General features: G+C 43.1%; 1 protein-coding gene across 5 annotated transcripts in view; it reads left to right on the top strand.

Moving 5' to 3' along the window:
• Positions 1 to 2,272: 2,272 nt before the first annotated feature.
• EIF2AK1 (eukaryotic translation initiation factor 2 alpha kinase 1) overlaps positions 2,273 to 17,160 on the top strand; it is a 33,645-nt gene continuing 18,757 nt past the window's right edge. Inside the window, exons 1-8 of one of the 5 annotated variants that reach the window (XM_028088524.2) lie at positions 2,406 to 2,471; positions 4,300 to 4,370; positions 9,507 to 9,665; positions 13,186 to 13,319; positions 14,680 to 14,717; positions 15,428 to 15,527; positions 16,047 to 16,127; positions 16,862 to 16,961. In XM_028088524.2, coding sequence (XP_027944325.1) covers positions 4,352 to 4,370; positions 9,507 to 9,665; positions 13,186 to 13,319; positions 14,680 to 14,717; positions 15,428 to 15,527; positions 16,047 to 16,127; positions 16,862 to 16,961 — 631 coding nt within the window. In that variant the 5' untranslated portion in view covers positions 2,406 to 2,471; positions 4,300 to 4,351. Of the gene's footprint in view, positions 2,472 to 4,299; positions 4,371 to 9,506; positions 9,666 to 13,185; positions 13,320 to 14,679; positions 14,718 to 15,427; positions 15,528 to 16,046; positions 16,128 to 16,861; positions 16,962 to 17,160 lie in introns of all 5 variants that reach the window. The other 4 variants (XM_028088526.2, XM_028088525.2, XM_028088522.2 and 1 more) reach the window with 4 other exon arrangements.

Genomic DNA, 17,160 nt, shown 5'->3' with positions numbered 1-17,160 from the left:
GGTCATGATCCTGGAGTCCTGGGATTGAGTCCCACATCAGGCTCCCTGCTCAGCGGGGAGTCTGCTTCTCCCTCTGACCCTCCCCCCCAGGCTCTCTCTTTCTTCTCATTCTCTCAAATAAATAAAATCTTTAAAAAAAAATAATTTGAGGGCAGCCTAGATATAGTCTGGTTATGGAATAAAGTTTGACTCATGTTTTAGGCATGGACAAGTGGGTGGATTGTGTGCTACTTGAATGAAGAGAAGTAGTGGAAAACAAATTTTAGAAGGAATATCATGAGTTTGCTTTCAGAAATTTGAGGTGTTTTGAGTCATCCAAGACAAGTCTGTGCTGCAGAGATACATTTGGGAGTTGTCAGCTTATAGAGGGTATGTAAAGTGATAGCAGTGCATGTGGTTATCTCCCAAGAGAATTTGGAGTGACGTGACAAGAGCCCTACAGAATTATGCATTTGGAGAAGGAGAATCCAGAAAGGGATCCTGAGATGGAGGGCCAGTAAAATAGAGAAAAACTAGAATTGTGTGATACCATGGAAGCCAAGAGAGGACTGTGCTCTTCCCCTGCCCCCCACCCCCATTTTTTATAATGGCTGCATAAGGTTTCACTGCACGGGTGTACCCCCAGTGCTCTTCTATTATAAACTACACTTTGATGAGCACTCTTATTGATTTTTCGTTTTTCACCACTCTGATTATTTCCTTTGTATATACTCCTGTATATAGTTTAAAGAGTATGCCTATTTAAATATTTTCACTATAAGTTGAGTATCGTCTTCTAGAAATGTTGCCTTCATTTATATTCCCACCTGAATGGGTTTGCTGTTTTCTCCATTCTGGTGGTGGTGGAAAGTGGCAAGAACTGGATATTGCATACCAACATGTTTATTGGTTGCGAAGTGTGCCGTTGCATGGATATTTATAATTTACTCAATTATATTGTCTCCTTGTTTTTGGTATTATAACTCGTGTTGCAATTAATAGTTTTAGCTAAATCTTTTTGCTCATTCTTAATCTATTCCTTAGAATAAATTACTGAAAGGGGAATTGATGAGTCAAAAGTATTTACATTTTTTATTTTTAAAAGATTTTATTTATTTATTTGACAGAGAGAGACACAGCGAGGGGGGAACACAAGCAGGGGGAGTGGGAGAGGGAGAAGCAGGCTTCCCGCGGAGCGGGGAGCCCGATGCGGGGCTCGATGCGGGGCTCGATGCGGGGCTCGATCCCAGGACCCTAGGATCATGACCTGCGCCGAAGGCAGACGCTTAACGACTGAGCCATCCAGGCGCCCCGAAAGTATTTACATTTTTAAAGTTGTGGATACATATAGATAAATCACCCTCCATAAGGGCTGGGTTCTTCCCATCAGCAGAGTAGGGAAAGAGGCATCCCTAATCTTTGGATGAACCATGTCCAAAGTGCTTCTATCAGGCTGAAAGCATCCTGTATGATTTTATAAGAAAACTGCTCAAATAAAATTCTTAAGCAATACCGCTTTTACACATCACACTGGGGTTGAGGATCAAAATCTGAAAGGCTTTTTATTCCAGCGGCATTGTCTGATCTGGAATCTAAGAATTATTTCCAACAGCATTGTGTTGGCAACCACATCATCAGAGACATTTGCAGAGGGCAGAGGATTTTTGAAGCTAAGGGCTTCAAATCACAATCGATGCAGTATGGCCATGGGGTCATTTGTAAAAGGTGGTCTCAGGTTTGACATCATTTCGATGGAAAGTTCAGTCTTAAAAGCCCCGTATATTTGCTAGGTTGGATTCACTTTGGAATCGAGTTATTTTACATTTTGTTGTTTTAACGGTTGACCAAAATAGGTTCAGTTGTTGTTGAGATAGGTCTTTTAAATGCTTTTGTTTTCTTTGAAAAACAAATGACAAATAGTCACTGTTTTATCCGCATAATGTATTTGGATTTAGAAGCTCTGCAGACACGGGATTCTTACATTAGCATCCGAGTCTTGGCGTGAGATGTGAGCGCTGTGACTCGTGCGCGGGTACTAAGGTCGTAGGGGTGGTCGGGAGCGCAGGTTGAGGTCCCCGCGGGTGTGGCGGGCGTCCCGAGCCCACATCCCACCATCGGCCGGCCACCGCCCAAGGAACAGGCCACCAGGGCGCCTGCGCAGGAGTGCGCCCGCGCGGCACCGGCCCTGGAGGACAGGAAGGGCGGAGCTTGCGGCAGGGTCCGCCCCCGCCAGCGGCGCGCGTGAGACTGGGGCGCGTCTTCCGCCTCGTAAGAGGCTACTTCCGGATCCGGTGGCAAGTGCCACTGGTCCTGAGTGAGGAGGTGCTGGGTCGGCTGGCGGGCGGGCTGGGCTTCGGCCCGCGCGCGGCGGGCGATGCTGGGAGGCAGCTCCGGGGCCCGGGAGCGCGAGGCGGTGGGCGACGGGGCGGAGGCTGTGACGGCGCCGCCCGCCATCGAGTTCCCGGCCGACGGCTCGGACCCCAAGTATGATGGTGAGGGACTCGGAATGCCGCGGCGGCCCTCCCCTTGCACCGGTGCACCTTCATTCCCGGGTGGGCAGGGCGCAACGAGCATCGCCGCGGCTCCGGGGCGAATTCGGCTGGATCCGGGCTCGAACCGGCGGCCCAGCGGTGCAGTGCGAGGGGCGGCGGGAGGGCGGTCTGGATAAGGTAAACACTTACTGAAACGAGTGCCTACGTTTACGTTTCTGTTCCCTGGTTTCCTCTTTGCGGATTTTTTTTTTAAAGATTTTATTTATTTATTCATGAGAGAGAGAGAGAGAGAGAGAGGCAGAGGGAGAAGCAGGCTCCCAAGGAGTAGGGAGCCCGATGCTGGACTCGATCCGAGGACCCTGGGATCATGACCTGAGCAGAAGGCAGACGCTTAACCATCTGAGCCACCCAGGCGCCCCTCTTTGCGGATTTGGCTCCGGACGTGCTAAGATTTCCCTCTTCCCAGCTCCGAGCCCTGTGGTTTTGTCAGACGATGAGAATGAGCTTTGTAAACTTCTGGAAGGGGACTTTGCAGACCTTATACGCTTAACAGTTCGGGTTAAGTGTTTGAATTTGTAGCTTCTCTTGTCTTTTGCTTTACTAATAGGGGAGCTAAAGACTTCTCATGGTGGGTCCGTTTAAAGAAAAGAAATGCTTTTTTTTTTTTTTTTTTTTTGAGGCTTTGGATACTAGGAGATACGGCGTTAAGGCAGGCAAATTATTCTGCATAAAGTGAGGGGTACTTAAAACCTTGACTCCAGCCAGTTCAAAGTATCCAGTATTTTTTTAAAAGATTTTATTTATTTATTTGACAGAGAGAGAGAGAGAGAGAGAGAGACAGCGAGAGAGGGAACACAAGCAGGGGGAGTGGGAGAGGGAGAAGCAGGCTTCCCGCGGAGCAGGGAGCCCGATGTGGGGCTCGATCCCAGCACCCTGGGATCCTGACCGGAGCCGAAGGCAGACGCTTAACTGACTGAGCCACCCAGGCGCCCCAGTCCCCAGCATTTTATTCAAATTTCATAGGGTCTTTAATTACTACCAGTTGTTTTGGCAGTTTTTAAAGCTAAATTGCGCTACCAAGAATGAATGATACTGATTCAGGGAGGTTTTACTTATGGTGCTTTGAATAGGTTGATTACAAGGAGTACATGTTCAGTTGAAGCATGAAACAAGTATTAACATGCAATGGATTTGAAGTTTCAAGCAGAGTAGAAAATGTTAATTTATTCCTTAAGTCCTTCGATCTTCACCCGTAATACCGTCTATAATTCTTGACTTTAAAGGGAGACAAAAACAGGCTGTGGTGGTAATTTAAGTAGGTCATTGACAGAGGACAGTTTTAAGAGAACTGTTTTTTTTAATGAACTGATTTCTTCACATGTAACCCGGTAATATGGCAGCTCAATAATACAGGAAGTTTTATGTCAAAGGAAAAGCCTCAGCTGTAAACACTCAAGTCTGTCTTTGCTGTCCCATTATGATAAGGTTTTCTGAAAAGGAAAGATTATTCTTGAAGGGAGTGCTCTTAGATAAACTTTGAAAAATTTCCTTCTGCTAGGTTACTAATAATACTGTTGTGTTTACATATTGGCTTTTCTTCCAAAGAGGCCTAGAATATCCAGACATAATTTATCTTTCTATGTGAAAAGTAAGGTCTATGAAAAAATAAAGTTTCACTTTTAGTAGACGTGGAAACAGAGCAGTTACATGATTTCTCGAAGGTCATTGGCATGATGTGAAGAGATCACTCTGCTAGTTTATGGTAGAGTCAGAAAATTCAAAACTTAGATATAACTCTAAAACCTGTGTTCTTCCGTCTGTTATGTAGGGACCAACTTTGATCAAAGTTCCTGTATTTTTCCCCCCCTCCGTGGAATAGCATGCAACAGGAGAGCAACAGTAAGCCCATTTCCAGACTCATTGGTTTTTATTTCTTTCATCTGACAAGTTTTTCAGAATTTTTACCTCAAACCTCCAAGTTCTCCCTCATTTAATAATGGACCATTTATTCAGATCATACTTTCCTGAGGAGCCTGAAATAGGTGATCCCTTTCTTGTTTGCTCCCCTCCTAGTTGGCAGAAGTCTCTATTCACCTAGAATATCTCATCTCATTTCTTCTTCTTTTATAACAGGGTCTGACCTTGTCTTTCCTGTTAGCCTCTTTACTCTTCCTCTTCTACTTGATCAGGACCGAACAGGAAGCACTCAGCTGTAGCTTTCATTTCCTTACGGTTTTACACCTTCCTGTGTTTTGAGTATTTGTCCACTGCTCTTTTTTTGTTTTTAAGATTTTATTTATTTATTTGACAGAGAGAGACGCAGCGAGAGAGGGAACACAAGCAGGGGGAGTGGGAGAGGGAGAAGCAGGCTTCCTGCAGAGCAGGGAGCCAGACGCGGGGCTCGATCTCAGGACCCTGGGATCATGACCTGAGCCGAAGGCAGATGCTCAACGACTGAGCCACCCAGGTGCCCCTCCACTGCTCTTTTTTAAAGTTGCCATTTTCTTGGCTTAGTTGGTTCATTTGACTCTGATCATTCTTTTTTTTTTTTTCTTATTAAAAAGTAGGATTTCCAGGGATGCCTGGGTGGCTCAGTCGTTGAGCATCTGCCTTCGGCTCAGGTCATGATCCCAGGGTCCTGGGATCCAGCCCCGCATCGGGCTCCCTGCTCAGTAGAGAGCCTGCTTCTGCCTCTGCCTGCTGTTCTCCCTGCTTGTGCTCGCTCTCTTGCGCTCTCTCTATGACAAATAAATAAAATCTTAAAAAAAAAAAAAAAGGTAGGATGGGGCGCCTGGGTGGCCTAGTTTTTGGGTGTCTGCCTTCGGCTCAGGTCATGATCCCAGGGTCTTGGGATTGAGCCCTACATCGGGCTCCCTGCTCTGCCAGAGGCCTGCTTCTCCCTCTCCCACTCCCCCTGCTTGTGTTCCCTCTCTTGTTGTCCCTCTCTCTGCCAAATAAATAAATAAAATCTTAAAAAAAAAAAATAGAATTTCCTCATTGTAGAACATAGGCAAATATGAGCATAGAGAAGTAGAAAACCCTCCAAACCCTAATCTCATCACTGTTGACAATTCAGTGTATTAAAAAAATTTTGGGGGCGCCTGGGTGGCTCAGTTGGTTAAGCGACTGCCTTCGGCTCAGGTCATGATCCTGGAGTCCCGGGATCGAGTCCCACATCCGGCTCCCTGCTCAGCGGGGAATCTGCTTCTCCCTCTGACCCTCTGACCCTCTTCCCTCTCGTGCTCTCTATCTCTCATTCTCTCTCTCTCAAATAAATAAATAAAATCTTAAAAAAAATTTTTTTTTGTTCACATTACAAAGTATGTTGAAATTACAGAAAAGCCTGAAGAAGGAAATTTAAAAATCACAATCTCATCACCCAGAGATTACTGTTTACCTTTTGGCATAGCCAGTGAAAATTTATTTGCTGAGTTTTGCATTTAAAACTCTTTGTCAAAGATACCATAAATGGATTCAAGATTTCTGAGTTTGTCCAAATAAGATAAAAATTTAGAGAAATCATTTGGAAAAAATTTCAGGAAATAAAGAAAAAAGAAGGGAAAGTCACCTGTACTCATATCCCAGAGAACTCACTGCTAACAATTTGGTGTATTCATTTGCAGATACTAATGAGAGCTGCTGTAAGCCAGGTAGATGCCTAGATATTAAGGATCAAACAGGCAGATTGAAAAACAGCATGTTCACCAGTTTCATTTCTTTTACAAATTCTTTTGATGTATAATTGGAAACGGGGCAGAGATTTTGTCTGCTTTGTTCTTTGTATTGTCTATACATTTATATAGCTATGAAGTAAATATATTTTATTTATTTAAAAAGATTTTATTTGTTCATTTGAGAGAGAGAGAGAGCACATGAGAAGGGGGAGGGTCAGAGGGAGAAGCAGACTGTCCACTGAGCAGGGAGCACGACGCGGGACTCGATCCCAGGACTCCAGGATCATGACCTGAGCCGAAGGCAGTCGCTTATCCAACTGAGCCACCCAGGCACCCTGAAGTAAATATATTTTAAAATTGTGAGCATAGTATGATAATTCTTTTATGTTCTGCTTTTTAAATGTGATGCTATATTAGCATTTTCTTGTGATAAATTAGCCTTCAAAAACATTAAGACTATCACATTTTATATTATTTTAGTTTTTGCCCTGTTGGAAAATAAGTTTCTCTTTTATCATTAGAAATAATAATGGGTTTGACACCTGTGTACAAGTCTTTGTTGATATCTGATTATTTCCTCAGACTGCATCTACAGAAGTAGGATTTGTTGGGTTAAAGAAATAGATTAAAAAAAAGGTGTTTTTTTTTTTTTTTTAAGATTTTATTTGTCAGAGAGAGTGCGAGCACAAGCAGCGGGGAGTGGCAGGCAGAGGGAGAAGCAAGCTTTCCTATTGAGCAAGAAACCCCATGCGGGAATGTCCCAGGGTCCTGCGATCATGACCTGAGCAGAAGGCAGACGCTTAGCCAAATGAGCCACCCAGGTGTCTCCCCCCTCCCCCCCCAAAAAACGTTTTGATACATTTTGGTAAAATGATGACTTAGAGAGGTGGTGATGGTTTGTATGAAACTAGCCTCACCTTCATGTGTATTACTGTTTTTTAAATTTTTAATTTATTTTTTTTATTCATTTATTTGACAGAGAGAGAGAGAGACAGAGAGAGAGGGAACACAAGCAGGGGGAGTGGGAGAGGGAGAAGCAGGCTTCCTGCTGAGCAGGGAGCCCGATGCGGGGCTCGATCCCAGGACCTTGGAATCATGACCTGAGCTTCAGCTCAGCACTTAACTGACTGAGCCACCCAGGCGCCCCAGTATTACTTGCTTGCTTCTTTGACTTGATAATGGACTATTCATAATTATCTTTTTAATTAATTAATTTAAAAAGATTTTATTAATTTGCCCGAGAGAGACAGTGCGCACAAGTAGGGGGTGTGGCAGGCAGAGGGAGAGGGAGAAGCAGGCTCCCCGCTGAGCAGGGAGCCAGACATGGGGCTCAGTCCCAGGACCCCGAGATCATGACCTGAGCCAAAGGCAGACGCCTAACTGAGCCACCCAGGCGCCCCCATGATTACCCTTTTTTTTTTTTTTTTTAAGATTTTATTTATTTGACAGAGAGAGACACAGCGAGAGAGGGAACACAAGCAGGGGGAGTGGGAGAGGGAAAAGCAGGCTTCCTGCCCAGCAGGGAGCCCAATGCGGGGCTCTATCCCAGGACCCTGGGACCATGACCCGAGCCGAAGGCAGACACCCAACGACTGAGCCACCCAGGCGCCCCCCACAGTTATCTTTTTATACACCATTATTTCCAATAGCTGCCGAATCTCTTATATGTATATAATTTAGCAACTTTTCAGTAGTCTAAACAGTGTTACGCTGAACATCTTAGAGACATGTATTTGTTGTGCTTTGTAAATATTTTCAAAAACTAGAAGTGCTGAGTCAAAGGTTTGCACATTTTGAATTCTATGATATATTCATCGATGAAGGTTGCAACACTTTTACCCCCCTGTGATTTAAAATGTCTCCTTTATGTGCCCATAATAATACCATGTATTCCAGGCTTGAGGTGGTTACCAATCTGATGGCAAATTTTGGTATCATAGTTATTTTAATACGTATGTCATTAGTTACTAGTTATGTTAAACCTATTTGAGTTTTAATTGTGCTTCATTTTATTGTAAGGGCTCTATATAAATTTTACTGCTGTTTCTTTTTCTTGTCATGTGTAGTGCAAATCTGTGTACTATATATGAATTTGTGATTCATGTTTTAACTTTAAGATGTCTTTACATATAGAAGTTATTACATGGGCACATTTTTCATTCTTTCCCTGCCCCCATACTCAGTAAGTTTTCATTTAAAATGAATAGCACATCTGCATACGTGCAGGTGTTTTTTGGTCACCTTATAAATCAGAGAGGAAATTGGTGATGAGGTCTGAACTTGGAAACTGACTTTTCCGGGTCCTCTATAGATTATAGAGGAGGGTGGAATAGAATATTTGAAATGGGAAGGATTTTTGGCAAGTGTAGGATGTATAGTCCCTGTTTCTGCAGGGCATTTCCAATACAACGGGTCCACAGCTCTTGAGGGCTTGCAGTGTCTCATCTTTTCCCTAACAGCCCTCTTAGAGGTTTCACTCTCACACCTCCATCCTCCCACTCCTGGTGTTGTATAATTGGCCAGTCCGTTTCTTTCTCCATATCTCTGGGACCTGTTCTTTCCTCCATGTTTCTGTCCTTTATTTCCTTTGCAAGGCTCTTGTTGGCATGTCGCCTGCCTCTTCCTGTCTACCTGTTAAATGTTTCCAGCACAGTTTCCTCAAACAGTTTTCCTTCTTACTGTTTGTGGTCGACTCAGTAACACATGAAATAAACAGTAAGCGAGAACTTACAACCTTCAGCTGGAAGTGCCAACTCATCCATCTGCTTGGTCTTGTGTGGTGGAAGGAGGATGGGCTTGGGCATCGTGCCGACCTGTCTGCTTACAAGTTCCTAAACCTCTGTGTGAGGTCAGTGTCCTCATCTGTAAAGCCAGAGCGGTGGCACTTCCTTCCACTGTTTTGTGAGGATTGGAGGCTCTGCACATGGAACAGTTGGCAACTCACATGGCCTGTGCCCCAGGTGGTTCCCATGCTTCCTCCCTCGCCCTCTTCCCGCCGCCAGACTTCCTTCCTTATGCCAGCGCCTGGGCTGTCCTCGCGAAGGAAGCCATCCTGTGCCCTCTTGTTCTCTTGGATGTTTATTTCTTCATTTATTTCTACCTTTGCACACACCATTACTCCCACAGCCCACCCCCTCCCCCCCGATGGCGTTCTTCCGCTAGTCTTGCAACTTCCAGAATTCAACACAACACTGAATTCTGGAAAGTCTGTCTAGATTAACCCTGCTCGGCTTAACTACTGTTTTGTGTTTTTTTTTCCTTAAATGTCAGTAGTTTGTGTTTCATTAATTAGAAGATGCTGTTTTGTCATTATGAGACGTGTTTCCCATTTATTCACATTGTTTCCTCTTTTAATTTTTAGAATCCGATGTCCCAGCAGAACTCCAGGTATTAAAAGGACCCCTGCAGCAGCTGACCTTCCCTTTCGCAGTTGCAAACCAACTCTTGCTTGTCTCTTTGCTGGAGCACTTGAGTCATGTGCACGAACCAAACCCGCTCCGTTCAAGACAGGTGTTTAAATGTTAGTAAGAATAAATCTTGCTAAGTAAACCTTGTAAAAATACTATGTTGTTTGATGTTGTGGGTATGAGAAGCAGCTGGTATATAAACATTTGAAATAAGTATTAATAGTTTGTATTTCTTGAATGCATTTTATATTTTCCTTTGGGTAATTCCTTATGACTATAATCACCAGAGACCCCAAAAGATTAATGACCATAAAATTGGGTGTATTTAAATAAGTAAAAGATAGTTCTTTTGTCTCTATAACATGATCATTCATATAATTTATTTATTTGACAGAGAGAGACACAGTGAGAGAGGGAACACAAGCAGGGGGAGTGGGAGAGGGAGAAGCAAGCTTCCCGCAGAACAGGGAGCCCAGTGCGGAGCTTGATCCCAGGACCCTGGGATCATGACCTGAGCCGAAGGCAGACGCTTAACGACTGAGCCACCCAGGCGCCCCTCTGAGCTAGTTCTTGACCAAAGCCCCGGACTAGCCGTGTTCCTTGTTGAATAGGAAACTTTTCCTCTACACACTGAATACTAATGACACCAAATGTGTGCTTTCCCCCGCTGTACTGACCAGTTCTCGGACACCAGCTGGTTGTCTTACAATTCAGTTCAATCCTGACACCGTCTACTTGGAGTTAATGTCAGATCCCACAGGTTGAGGGCTCAGTCCCACAGACTGCCTTCATTTCGGATGCCAGTTGCAAGTGTGGGTCCCTGGTGTCCTCAGGTTACCCATACTTGTGTCTGACCTGGCTGTAAATTGTTCACTGTCGAGTGTCCACCCTTGCACTCAGGTTTAATAATTTGCTATAATGGCTAACAGTACTCAGACATTTATGGTTCCTGGTTTATTATATAAGAGAGGGTATGATAACTGATACAGGTGAACAGCCAGATGGAGAGGCACATAGGGTGAGGACCAGAGTACAAGAACTTCTGTTCCCATGGAGTTGGGATGCCCCACTCTCCTGGTGTGTGGATATGCTCACCCAGAAGCTCTCTGAATCTTGTAATGGATGTTTATGGAGGCTTCATCATGGTGGCATGATCAGTGATTAACTCCATCTCCAGCTCTTCTCTCCCTGGAGAAATGGAGAGAGGAGGTGGAGCTGAAAGTTCCAAACTTTTAGTCATGGCTTGGTCTTTCTGGTGATCAGCCCCCATTTGAAATCACCTAGGGGACCCCCAGTCATCTCATTAGCATACACAAGACTCTTATCACTGGAGATTCCAAGGGTCTTAGAAGCTTTTGTGTCAGGAACTGAGGTCAAAGACCAAATATTAGAACAAAAGATGCTCCTAGCCCCCCCGGCCCTTGGGAAATCACAAGAATTTTAGGAGCTATGTGAGTTTTAGGAAACAAGACCAAATACATTTCTTATTATACCACAGTGGTTGAAATGTTTATTTTTATTTCTGCCATAGTTTACGTGTATGAGAAACTTGAGCATAGATGTGAGCAGGATTACAGATGGTAATGTTTCTGGTCCAGCTCCTTGAGAGCACTGTGGCTTCTTTAATAGCTCCAACCACAGATTCTAAGGATCTTTTCTACCAAAAAAGTCTTCCCAAGTCTTGTTTAGTGTTAGGAATCCTCAAACTTAGAGATACCTATATGTGAACTTAAAATGTAATATTTTTAGTTAAAGGTAGATTGTCATTTTGATGAACTTGATGGGACATGGAAGTATACAAGTATATATTTATTTTTCTGAATAAGTGGTGGGGAGGTGGTTGTACAGAAGTGGGTATTCTGTGGGTTCCAGAGCATTGGTAGCTGGGCATTATTGTCTTCAGCTCATTGTATAGATAAGCTGATTATAATGATTTTTATGTAGTCATCTTGCTCCTAATTAAAGCAAATCTGAATCTTGTTGATTTTGAAGTATTTTTGAATTCCTTTTTAGGTGACTAAACTTTTAAAGTATATTTAAAATAATTTTGATGTTATTCAATTAGTTGATAATCTAATGAAGTTACCCATATACAAAGAATATTCTCGGATTCCCTCTGGCTCTTGTGCACGGCCTGAGCTTACTCCACTGTAAGGCTACCAAGACCTTGTGCGTTTATGATGGATCACTGTAGTATCAGGTGCGACGTCATGTCTCTACTCCTCCTCAGGAGCCCACAGAGCTCTCTGGAGGGGGAGGGTCAAGATGCTAAACCCACGAGGATGTCATTGTGTGGTGCTAACAAGTCAGCTGACCAGCTACTGCAGTCCCCTACACAACTTGGCTGACGAGACTGGAATGCACCAGGCTTTGAATGGCAGGTCACCTAAGACCTCTGGCCTAGGGCTGTAAGATTTTTTTTTTTAAAGATTTTATTTATTTGAGAGAGAGAGAATGAGAGATAGAGAGCACGAGAGGGAAGAGGCTCAGAGGGAGAAGCAGACTCCCTGCTGAGCAGGGAGCCCGATGCGGGACTCGATCCCGGGACTCCAGGATCATGACCCGAGCCGAAGGCAGTCGCTTAACCAACTGAGCCACCCAGGCGCCCTTTATTTTTTTTTTTTAAAGCCCTAGGCCAGGGCGCCTGGGTGGCTCAGTTGGTTAGGCGACTGCCTTCGGCTCGGGTCATGATCCTGGAGTCCCGGGATCGAGTCCCGCATCGGGCTCCCTGCTCAGCAGGGAGTCTGCTTCTCCCTCTGAGCCTCTTCCCTCTCGTGCTCTCTATCTCTCATTCTCTCTCTCTCAAATAAATAAATAAAATCTTTAAAAAAAATAAAAAAAATAGAAAGAAAGAATATTCTCTGTGGTTTCTGTATTCCTTGAATAAGTAAAAGCCAAGCACTTCTGTAGAAACTTGAGGAGCCTGGTGTTGTGATGTCAGACTGAACTTTCCCCTAGTGTTTGGTCTATGCACATCTCGTATGTGCTATTTGTTGGTTAGAGATAATCAGCCCACCATCGAAAACAGTAATTCACTTTTGTAGTCAGTTCTAATCATGTTTTCATTGTTGTCTTTGTTCTTGCTGCCTGTCAGCAAAAGGTTATGTATTTGAAGGTCAGGAGACTAGTACTGAAGTTTACATTTTTTCTTGCCTTTTTAAAAACAGAGCTTCATGCTTTACCAGCTGACCAGGCATGGTAAACAAATGACTGCTCAGTATCAAATAGGTAATTCTAGATGAGCTCCTGAACAACGAAAGTACCCATTGTTCCTTCTCTAGGGTTAATTTCCACACTGTAATGTGTATAAATGTAACTTTTTTCTTATAGAGGTCTTTTTTCCCTAAGATTTTATTTGAGAGAGCGAGCACTAGTGGGGGGAGGGGCGGAGGCAGAGGGAGAGGAAGAAGCAGACTCCCTGCTGAGCAGGGAACGGGCTAGGGGCTCGATCCCAGGACTCTGGGATCATGACCTGAGCTGAAGGCAGACGCTTAACTGACTGAGCCACCCAGGTGCCCCGAGGTTGGTTGGTTTGTTTTTTTTAATAGGAGCTATTATTACTCTGTAGTCTCTTTAAAATTGCCATTTTATGGATGGCCTTTCTGATAATAGTTGTCCATATTCTTCTTCTAGTGCTTTGCCAGACCTTTATCAAAATGGGGCTGCTGTCTTCTTTCACCTGTAGTGATGAGTTTAGCTCGTTGAGGCTACACCACAACAGAGCTATTACTCATTTAATGAGGTCTGCTAAAGAGAGAGTTCGTCAGGTAAGCACTAAAATACAAACTTCGTGTATGACAAAAACATTTTAATTTCAGAACTGTATTTTAAAGCATTATGAAGTCCTGGTTATAATACAGGTTTATAAGAATGTTAACCTTGATTTATTCAATAAGTATTTACCATGTGTTAGGCTTGTAGGAGCTGGGATTCAAGCAGCAAATGAAACAGACAAAAGACAAAAACACCTGCCCTCATTGGGGCTTTTTTTTTTTTTTTGAGCTTATGTTCTGATGAGGGGGCAGTCAGCAATAGAAACATAATAAAAATACATAAAAATAAAGGGGGTGTTACATACATGGTGGTAAGGGTTAAGGAGAAATATAAAGCAGTGAAGGGGCTTAGAAAATGTGTGGGTTATATACAAGGTGGTCAGTTACTGAAGTTAGTAGCTGCAGTTGAGAATACGAGACATGCACCTATCTGGAGGAAAGAGCCTTCGGGCAGAGGATCAGTCATTCCCGAGGCTGCAGTGTGGTTGGTGTGTTTGGGAAGCTTGACTGGCAGCCATGTGGCTGGAGTAGAGTAAGCAGGGGGACAATATGGTAAAGGTAGGGCTAGGAGGGCAGCGGATGGACAGATGGAGGAGGGTCTTGAGACCATTTTAATGTCTTTGGGTTTTTTTTGTTTTTGTTTTTAAGATTTTATTTATTTATTTGACAGAGAGAGACACAGCCAGAGAGGGAACACAAGCAGGGGGAGTGGGAGAGGGAGAAGCAGGCCTCCCACGGAACAGGGAGCCCGATGCGGGGCTTGATCCCAGGACCCTGGGACTATGACCTGAGCCGAAGGCAGACACTGAACGTCTGAGCCACCCAGGCGCCCACGTCTTTGGTTTTTTACTCAGAGTAAAGTAGGAAACTTTATAGGATTTTGAGCCGAGGAGTGACTTGATCTGACTTACATTTTAATGGACCACCGCAGCTGCGCTGTTGAGAATAGATGGAGGGAGGCAAAGGCAGAAGCAGGGGGGCAGGTGGTCAAACAGGTAAGAGGTGATAGGAGCTTGGAGTGGGTGGTAGCAGTGGAGATGAGAAGTGGTCCATTTCTGCATCTGTCTTGAAGGTGAAGTCAGAATTACTTGCTGGTAGAGCCCCTTGGTAAGTTCTTCGTCTTATCAGTGGATGGCAAGAATATAGCTTTTTTAGAGTAGTGATCTTTTGGTTAAGACAAATGTTTTCAATTGTAAACCCCTTCGTGTTATTTTTCAGAAATAGCCAGAATGTTTTTCTTTTTTTAAATATTGTTTGAACATTTGGGACTATTAATGTGACATTGAATTTTGTTAGAGTCCTCATTTCATGAAATTTGCCTAAAAAGCTTTTAAAAGTAGTTTTCTGATTTTAGGATCCTTGTGAGGATAATTCTCATATCCAGAAGATCAGGTATGTGTCAGATACTTCTGTGATTGTGCAAAGAGTAAAATGTCCAAAAGAAATTAAGGTTAAGAGCTGATTCTGAATTAATCAGAAATTAGTTTTGGAGTTAAAAATAATGTAGTTAGGGTACTTTATGAAAAAAAAGCTTTATTCTCAGAAATTAATGACTGCTCCAAGATTTGCTTTACTTCTCATTCCCCTTATGCGCCCCCCATTCTGTGTGGATTCCATAAGCCCCACCCTTAATTCAGAGCACTGATAGTCTGTCAGGGGAACAACACTGAATTTTGGCTATATGTGAGAAATGCTAGTTTAAAATTTATAACTCATTAAGAAATTTTTCATTAAGAAATATAAGTAAATTTATTACTGAGCTCAGCTAACCAACTGTTGCCTGTTTGTCATCCTTAGGATTCCTGCTTTAAAACATTGATAATTTCTAATTGGAATACTAATTACTGGTAATGTACTTGATTAACGATCCCTTTGCTAACTCTGTTTTGTCCCCTTGCTATCTTTATTACATGTTGATTTGCTTAGCAAATCATTTTCTTCCTAGAGAATGAAAAATTTTGTTTTGGCTCATCTTTTCAAAGCATCATAATTTAGTGATCAGTAAGGTTTGGCAGGTTAGTGTTACAGCGAATGTGAAATATCCTGGGCACCTGGTTCTTTCATGTTTTAATATTGTTTGGTTGTTTGTATTTCACTTTTAGGTCCAGGGAAATAGCCTTTGAAGCACAGACTTCACGTTACCTAAACGAATTTGAAGAGCTTGCCATCTTAGGAAAAGGTGGATACGGAAGAGTGTACAAGGTTGTTTTCCACAAATCCGTTTTGACCTCCTACTCTGAGTAAATGTGTTTTGAGAAGTTGTTCTCATGATTATTATTTAAAGTGCTCCAGGGGAAGTTCCTAGAAATCATGTGTGCTTACTTTTCCCTAAGACTTGTCATTTATAGGGAAGTGGGCAGGTTTTAACTTTTTCCTAACCATGTTGGTGGTTTAGGCAGATTCTGGAAACCACATTAATTTACTTAAAAATGTATCATGGGAGAAAGCTGTGCTTTTGTATTTTGAGCCTCACGTACTTCTTTTGCTGACATTTCCATTTTTCAGACCTAGAGTCTGTAGGAGTTGGGAGTCTCAGTGCAGTTTGGAAGCTTCTAGTCTAGCTAACTGTGGCTGACTTTCCTGAACGTAGTAAAGACATTTGTCTTTCGCTTAATTTTATCTCTTTAGCTAGTTTGTATCTTAAACTCAGGTTAGAATAACTTGCTCTATTCAATTGAATTTAATGGCACAATATACTTTCTCTTTTCCTCTGCTTTTTAGGTCAGGAATAAATTAGATGGTCAGTATTATGCAATTAAAAAAATCCTGATTAATGGTGCAACTAAAACAGATTGTATGAAGGTATGCTTTTTTAAAGTGTATTTACTTTGAATAATGGGGTATTTAGATCCTTTTGAAAGAGTTATGTGTGTGTGTATTTGGCAAATACTAGGTGTCGTGGATTGCTAAGTTTATTAAAAGTGGGTTACATAAAATAAACATCAAAACCAAATTTTTATTTGACTTAATTTTTAATTTTTTATTTAAAAAAATTTTTTTTTGGGAGAGCAAGAGAGAGTGAGAGTGTAAATGGCAGAGAGGGGCAGAGGGAGCGGGAGAGAGAATCCCAAGCAGGCTCCACGCTCAGCATGGAGCCCAGTGCGGGGCTCGATCTCACAACTTTGAGCTCATGACCTGAGCTGAAATCAAGAGTTGGACACTTAACTGACTGAGCCACCCAGGCGCCCCCCTCCAAGCCACTTGGGTCTCCTGTCCTTGACATAGTGGTGACAGCAGGACTGGACTTACTAGTAGTATATGTGCTGCTGAAGCAAGCCCTGGACTTACTGGGAGGAATGAAACGAGAGAATGAACATAAATGGGCTATGGCAAGTATGAAGCGCTAGATATGTGTAAGTTACTTTGTTGCTGTAACAATTCCATTTGTCTCTCAGAAATAGTCTGGTTATTTTAACATAGTTTAGACTCCTTGTTTGGTTGGGTTTTTATTGTTTTGCTCTGGAAGAAGTAGTATTTGATGCCATGCACATTGAACAAGTTAGTGAAAGCCAGATCAAAGTGCGTTTCCTCTTTAGGTCCTGCGGGAGGTGAAGGTGCTAGCAGGCCTTCAGCATCCTAATATCGTAGGCTATCACACTGCTTGGATAGAGCATGTTCACGTGGCCCAAACACAAGGTAAGCCGTTACAGATGGTATGGCTGTCCGGTTGGCAAACTGCGACCCGTGGGCCGAACCCGGCCTGCCCCTGCTTCGTTGCCTCCTGAGAGCTGAGAGTGTTTTCTTACATGTTTAAATAGTTTAAAAGGAATCAAAAGAAGAATACTTTGTGAAAGTTATAGGATATTCAAATTTCATGTCAATGAGTAAGGTATGT

This window comes from Eumetopias jubatus, unplaced genomic scaffold (assembly GCF_037043125.1).
Source record: "Eumetopias jubatus isolate StellerSeaLion01/CBP00866 unplaced genomic scaffold, mEumJub1_p1.0 scaffold_12, whole genome shotgun sequence".
NCBI lineage: Eukaryota > Metazoa > Chordata > Mammalia > Carnivora > Otariidae > Eumetopias > Eumetopias jubatus.
The sequence above is the reverse complement of the archived record's forward strand: the minus strand, read 5'-3'. Positions and strand labels throughout refer to the sequence as shown.